Source organism: Rhipicephalus microplus, chromosome 5 (genome assembly GCF_043290135.1).
Source record: "Rhipicephalus microplus isolate Deutch F79 chromosome 5, USDA_Rmic, whole genome shotgun sequence".
Taxonomy (NCBI): Eukaryota; Metazoa; Arthropoda; class Arachnida; order Ixodida; family Ixodidae; genus Rhipicephalus; species Rhipicephalus microplus.
The window spans coordinates 62,545,424-62,552,952 of NC_134704.1; the positions used below are offsets into that span (position 1 = coordinate 62,545,424).

Genomic DNA, 7,529 nt, shown 5'->3' on the forward strand with positions numbered 1-7,529 from the left:
ACTTTTCTGCATTTAATTCCATATTCCATTTTCTACACCAGGATAAGATATGAAAATCACCAAAAAGCTTAAAAAGTTATCCTTTCCACATAATATCGCTTCCAAAGCCCTAATTGAAGTTAATCAATATAAGTACTTAGGTGTTACTATTACTAACAATTTATCCTGGAATACGCATATCTCTAACATCTGCAAGTCGTCTTTCCGTAAGCTCTGCTTTTTGAGGCATAAATTAAAACAGGCTCCCCACAACACTCGTCTAACAGCTCGCTAATCCGTCCAAAATTAGAATATGCATGTACTGTGTGGGACCCTTACACCAAACGTAACACTGACGCATTAGAAATGATACAACGCAAAGCAATAAGATTCATTTTCTCCAAATACCGTTCAACTGATTCCCCATCAACCCTAATGCTAACTAATAGCATTCCAACTTTACAACTACGGCGTAAAATTCGCAGACTAAAATTTATGTTCTTGCTGAAAAATAACCGTTTATCCTTTAACCCGCAGCCTTTCATAACTCCGCTCGAAGCACGCCGGACAAGGCATCGCCACGCTGAGTCCCTAACGCCTTATAGCACTAAAACCAACGTATTTAAGTATTCATTTTTTCCGCGTACAATAACAGACTGGAACAACTTGCCTTGTGAACAGCTGTCCAATATTGACGCTATTGTTCAGTTAAGATGTTAAGTTTTTTATGCTTTGTATATGCCTTGTGTATACCTTTTTGTTCTTGCCTTGTATATGCTTTGCATATGCTTAGTTTATATGCCAACTTTTGTATTGTTTCTTTTCCCGTTCCATACTTACCATGTTGTTTCCCTCTGGTTAATATAATGTGTACTTCCCATGCCCCTCCTGCTTGGGCCCTTACCTGGGCCTGCAGTATGTCATAAATAAAATAAATAAATGTTCCCTTGACCAACAAATTTTTTGCATCCTATACTGAAAAAATAAAACGAGCACACTTACGCGTATACTAGAAAAGAATGAAAATGCAATGAAGAAAAGAGAACGTGCCTGTTCATGATGACAATTTTCTATCTACAACCCGAGGACATCCTCGAGCTTAACAGCTCTGTTGAAAAAAATGTGGTTCTGTTTCTAGCTTTTACACTACTCCTTTATATGCCACTGCTGGTACGAGGAAGCTGCTTGAAAGATGTATACTTTCAGAAAGAGCGCACTTATGTGATATTACGAAGTGAATCTTTCTATTAAGAAGCGAGAGCCTATAGCAAAATACGAACTGCACGCGGGGTTTCTTTCACGAGAAAAGAATTCGTTTTTAAATTGTTTTCGACGTTTACCGTCGTCGCACAAGTATACCTTGTTGGTACGCTGTGACAGGTCAATGTGACAGCTATATACGTAGTCAGAAAACTATCGCGTCCATGTCCCCGATGAAAGGCTCGGTGAGAAAAGAACAGGAAAAATAGGCCGCGATACCCAGGCTTATCGAGAAAGGCAACGCGGGAAGCGGCTTCTGCAGATACACTAGCAGAGAGAGGGTGAGCAGGATGCCAACGATTATGGACACGTAGCAGGCGATCACCGTCAACGCGGTGCCGTGCCGCGACGCCTTGCCCACGAGCACGCTGTAGAAGATGAAGTCTCCTAGACCCATCTTCATGCCCCGGTCACCCGACATCTCGTCACTCAGCTCCGCCTGGCTCCTGATGACTCGGCGTCGATGGTGAGGTCTTCCATCGTGGGGACAGCGGTGGGAGAGGGCAGTCGGAGGCGTCGCCGATAACCCAGCGCCCTGCAGCGGTTGCCTGTCTACGGTGGCGCCCCCAGCGTCGTGGTAACTGACCGGCTGTATCAGGTGCAACCCTCCGCGGTCATCCCGGACGGCTGTGTCAGCGGCCGCAAGAGTCGGAGTCGACCTTTTGCCGTCCGTCGACTCGGCAGAAGCTCTGACGTTGAACTCGTTCCAGCATCCTTTCGTCTTATCGTTTGAATAGGGTGGATCCGTTGCTTCGTTTGGTACGCTTAACCATGTATCTTCGTACGAAACCGTCGACTCCTCGTTCACTTGGGAGGCTGAGCTTGCTCGCGCTTCATCCGCAGCCAACGCGAGCCCAGATTGAATAGAGGGCGCAGGTTGGCTCGCACGATCGGCGTGCTTCGAAGTCATCTCTCCGCTAAAAGCCGAATTCCCGAACGCCAGATCTGACTGTGGCAGCTCTTTATCCCTACCGCTAATAGCTTCGCAAGAGGAACGGATGCGCGTCAAGCTCACGGAGCTCCTCCTGATGGCGTAGCACCAGGCGGACGAAGTGGAGAAGACCAGCGCCGGGAAGAGGGGCTCGCCTCGCTCCTTGGCCGTCTCCAGCAGGATTCGAAGTGGGCCAAGGACGCAGAGCACCGCGAATATGTCCCAGGCCGAGACGAGCACCAGAAGAATCCACGACGTCCACTCCGGGAAGGACTCCTCCAGGGTGACAGCCAACAGCACGGATATGTAGACGAGGTAGCCCTGCTTCATCAAGAATGGTCCATCGCGGTAGAGCGCTGTGATGCCGGTCGCGCCAACATTCCATATGACGAACGAGCAAGTGACGTAGTCCATTGGGGCGTTGAAATAGGTCGCAACTCGGCCCATGTAGTAGTAGCCCGTCAAGAAGAGAAGGGCGCCGCTGCCGCTTACCATCCATGCCTGCATACGAGCACAAAATCTCCATGTACTTGGAACGAGCGAATGACTACGCGTGGCCGCGTTGAGGCACGAAGAGAGGTGTCGCGAAGTTTTACGCTGCGTGCTCTATACGTTTCCCGTGCGTCAACGACTTCCGAAAACCGCATCTCTGCAATAGGTGTTAGCTGTTACAAACGTTCTTGTAAACTCCTGTACGACATGAGAAGCTATTCGCAAACGTCGGTTTTCTGCTAAACGTTTAAGTGGTGAGGAATCTAGTAATCACACCAGCGTTTGAGCTGTCCTACCCAGAGTGGTTTCAGGACTTCGGTGTAAATGAGTAACCTAGCTTTTTGTAAACATTGTACTTTCCACAGAGTATTCGAAGCATTCTGAGGCACGATGTTGATCGTTAGCGCTTGATAATGCATATGGGTGTGCGGGGATATAGAGCAAGTAGCCGCCCACACTGGTCGCTTAGAAGTAGGGGAAGTGCCAAGTCAGCCCTCTACATTCACTTAATAGAGAGGGTTGCTCTGCGACTCGGGGAGGGGAGGGGGGCGCATTGCCAGCTCCATCATCATCATCATCACCATCCCCATCATCATCATCAGCCTGACTACGTCCACTGCAGGACAAAGGCCTCTCCCATGTTCCGCCAGTTAACTCGGTCCTGTGCTTGCTGCTGCCAATTTATACCCGCAAACTTCTTAATCTAATCTACCCACCTAACCTTCTGTCTCCCCCTAACCCGCTTGCCTTCTCTAGGAATTGTTATGCCTGCGAGTCCACAGCGAACGGCCGTGCCTCTGAAAAAGGCAATCTGTGTCAAGGCCAGCCGCGAGCCTGCCTGACCAACACCACCTAGAAGGCCTGACGCGATCAACAACTCAACGGCGTCAGCACGCCACGGCGCCTTTCTGTCGGCGCCTCTCTGGCGCCCACGTGCAGTGAGTCAGCGCACGTGCCAGCGAGCCCGTCGAGTAAACAACGGGCGTCTTCATGTCTGGGGGTCTGACGCATTGCGCGGCGACCCCATTGGAGGAGTCTGCCCTGACGACCAGCGGCGCTTCTGGTTGGACATTTGAGTTGGACCCGGTGCATATAAAAGAAGCCCTGCGGCGCGTCGCGATGGGCGGTCCTAGGTGAAAGCTGACATGTGTGTCAGAGCGGACCCGTTTGAGAGCACACCTTTGTGTTAGAGAGAAGAGCTCGGCTCTTCGAGTCTCTGTCGGCCCCAGTGCCGAATTTGTAACGCCTCTTTATATATGCTGTACATAAACCTTGTTTAACTCACCGTCGTCTCGTCCGCTCGTCTATCAGCTCTGCGCAGAAGCAGTCGCGAGCTGAGAAACCTACGCTACCAAACGGCTGGTGACCCTACCTGCGGAGTTCGAAGCAGTGGCGCCTTCGGGACCGCGTTGGCGTCGCCGTCTTTCGAAACAGTGGTTGCAGCGGTGAGATTTCGAGGCGCCCTTCGTAACGTCGTCGGAGGCGCGCTTCGCAACAGAATCCAGTTAGTTACCCTTAATGACCAGCGGTTATCCTGTCTACATGCTACATGCCCGGCCCATGTCCATTTCCTCTTCTTTATTTCAACTATGCTATTCTTAACTCCTGTTTGTCCCCTTATCCACTCTGCTCTCTTCTTGTCTTTTAAGGTTACACCTACCATTTTTCTTTCCATTGCTCGCTGCGTCGTCCTCAATTTAAGCTGAACCCTCTTTGTAACTTAGCTACCAGCCCCATACATTGACATAATGGGGCATGGGGGCGCGATGACACAAATCTGCCTCCCCCCCCCCCCCACTGACGGATAACCCTGCACGCTCATGGCAATGCATACGACCCATGTTACAGAAACTGATCCACGATTTTCTGTGCTTGGCACGAAGTATATGGAGCCACTCTACCTGATTGCATGCACGGCCACGCCATCTTACCTGGATGACGCTGTAATAGCCTCCTTTGTAGAGAAACACCAGGGCACAGTTGACGATCACGATCATCATAAGAAAGCTGAAGGCATTCTCGAAGGAGTACATGAGCACGACGGTCTCGGCGCCGGCGCTGTCCGGGAAGCCCCAGTAGCCCAACTGCTGGTTTTCGTTGCGGCTCTCTCGCAGCATGCGGGTGAGCACGCTCACGCTCAGCATGCAGATGGAGACGGCCGCGATGAGCGTGATAACCTGCGTAACAAAGGCAGGCATAATGCTTTGCCACCAGTATATCGTTAAAACGGTTCCTCCCTATGGCGAAGGGCTTGCGGCAATCTTCCATTATAATACAGCGCCGTCTGAGCTACGAATCTTAAAGAATTAGCATACTTTTAGGTCATAATTCAGTTCTGTCATCGGCATCACTGATTCAGCCGTATCTTTCTCCTGCCTGCGAATGCCCAATGCACTCGTGCTTCGAAAGTGTGAATGCCAGTAGCATACCAGGAGGAATGTACCGGCGCACTGTATACATAAGACAGGAAGTGCTCATGGAATATTAACTGTGTCGTTGTATAACATAAAATTTCACAGTACAAAGAACTGTAGGTGTTTACTGCAATGCTTGCTAAGTAAGCGTGGGCTTAGCCGAACACCACTGCGCTTTCCGATAAGCAGTGCCTCACTCCACTTAGCCCTTGTGGATTGTGCTGCTGCAGCATATAAGAAACTTCAACGTGACAACTTAAGTGTTTGCGCTTGAATGTTTGCTAAAATCAGTTAAACAACGACGTAAACAAGGGTGTAACGTGCAAGGCACCACAGAAGCCAATGGGAACAGGCACAGTGGTATGGAATGGCGTCGAACATCAAGTTCAATGAAGTGGAAGACGGGCATCCCGGTGTGACTGTTACTGAAGATACAGTCGTGAGCTGTGTGAAATGGAAGATTGAAGTGATATTTTCAAAAGACTGCGTAAGCAAACGTATACTTGTCAAGCACGAACATGTTCATAACATAAGCGTTTAAGTGTAAATGTACCTCTCGGAATCACTGAAACCCCCACCTTCTCCTGAGGTGTCGTGATCTTACCTTTTGAAAATAAGTACGTAAAAATTGTATAACTGCGTCGCAAGTAATCGTTGCTGAACACACGAGTCAGCTGTTCACTTCCATATTTCTCGCGAACGTATACTACGGGAGGAGGATCTGTCGCATGTTTCTTTCGTTCTTACTTCAAAGCCACACTGCATTGCGTTGGTATACGCATAATGAAATGTTACGCGGTTCAAACAAATTTGTTGGCAACTATGAAGTGCCCCTGTTGATCAGTCTGTGTTTAGCAAAAAACGTTCAACGATATCGAGTTCTTCGTACTCAACTATGGGAGAGCACTGAGCCGTCCCGCTAAAATGTGATTGCACCTTTAAGGCCAATGAACATTAGTGCAGGTCATCAGACACTTCGCTGTTTCCCACTTCATCACGCCACGTCAACGGCAACCAGTTGAACTAAGCAGTTGCCAAGTGGTTGAGAGTCTGCCTCCGATGGTTGAGGCTCTGGGTTACATTTTCAATGACGCCTGGCATCCATGCAGAGTTTTTTTTTATTATTTCTATTCTAACGGCGAGAGAGATACTTCATCTTCGTGTTCTGTTAATGATCTAGCAAACTGTTCAGTAGACTGTACGCATATAACGAAAGGCAAAAGAGACAGACGAGCGCACGGTGTTGTCCATAACCATGCTCCGTGTTGTGTCTACTCATCCTTCGCCCCCTTCATTTTTCTTGCATTCCCTTTACACAACGACTATATGCGTCGTATTCCCTTGTGGGTTTCAGAAAATAGGCGCTGTTCTACCTATTGATGATTGATTGATGTGTAGCGTTTAACGTCCCAAAACCACCATATCATTTAAGAGACGCCGTAGTGGAGGGCTCCGGAAATTTCGACCACCTGGGGTCCTTTAACGTGCGCCCAAATCTGAGCACACGGGCCTACAAGATTTCCGCCTCCATCGGAAATGCAGCCACTGCAGCCGGCGGCATTTCCTTGTGTAGTTCCACCTACTACACAAGAACCAGCCACTGCGAGAAACCACTTCGGCCGCCTGACAAGTTTACCTGGCGCATAAGGTGATCGTACAGCTTCAGCAGAAGGCGTCGGACGTCGTCGGCGTCCATTTCGGCCACGGGCAAAGGAGGAGTGGTGGCTGCAGGCGAACGCCGCCCAATAGCCTCCGGTGTCTCCGCTTTTTCGACGCTTCCGGACATTTTGCAAAGCCTCGCCGAAGAAAGCAGACAATGTGGCCTTTCTTTTTCCTCGCTCTCTTCCTCTTCTTGTCTCCCGGTGACACCGCTTCGTGATGACAGTGACGACGGTTATGCCGTGATGGTAACAATGAAAACGAAGAAAGATAACACCGAGCCATTTCACTTGATACGTTCGCTTTTCTCTACTGTTTACCCTTTCTCGTTATTTTCTGTTAAATAATCCAGATGTTTGAGATTTCTTATAAACAATTCTTGGTCAATGCACCCCCTTGAAGTTTCATATAAAAGAAGTTCTTTGCCGATTCCCCAATGTTGGGACGAGTCAATTATGAAAGAACATCAGCTTCATCATCATCATCATCATCATCATCATTATCACCACCATCAGCACCATTTCACACTGAGAAGGAGGATCACTGTAGCCAAACTGGGTAGCAGACGCCAGAGAAGTGACACCGAATAGTGATAAAACTGCCGCAGAAAGGCGCAGAATTTTCATGATATATTTTGTTAGCGGGAACGATTTCACCCAAGGGACCATTATGGTAACCTATTTGTTTGTTTGTTTGTTTGTTTACAGAACACATTGTCACGGGCTCGTGACGTGGCCGCAGGACCCAGACTGGATGTTCAAACTAAACGGCTTATTTGGCCGAACTTGTGTCCT

The 7,529-nt window shown here is 48.9% G+C and overlaps 1 protein-coding gene across 1 annotated transcript; it reads right to left on the minus strand.

Moving 5' to 3' along the window:
• Positions 1–1,384: 1,384 nt before the first annotated feature.
• Positions 1,385–6,862, minus strand: LOC142817489 (presenilin-1-like). Its single transcript, XM_075894505.1, has 3 exons — positions 6,713–6,862; positions 4,594–4,839; positions 1,385–2,671 (listed from the first exon to the last, which is right to left on the minus strand). The coding sequence occupies exons 1-3, from the start codon at positions 6,860–6,862 to the stop codon at positions 1,385–1,387; spliced, it is 1,683 nt and encodes a 560-aa protein (XP_075750620.1).
• Positions 6,863–7,529: the final 667 nt, after the last annotated feature.

Bases quoted from the DNA above. Each gene is read 5' to 3' on its own strand.
- LOC142817489 (XM_075894505.1), bottom strand. From the start codon at position 6,862: ATGTCCGGAAGCGTCGAAAAAGCGGAGACACCGGAGGCTATTGGGCGG. The intron at 4,840-6,712 runs GTAAACTTGTCA...TTTGTTACGCAG, and splicing joins ACGATCACCTTATGCGCCAG to GTTATCACGCTCATCGCGGC. The intron at 2,672-4,593 runs GTAAGATGGCGT...GCTCGTATGCAG, and splicing joins GCTATTACAGCGTCATCCAG to GCATGGATGGTAAGCGGCAG.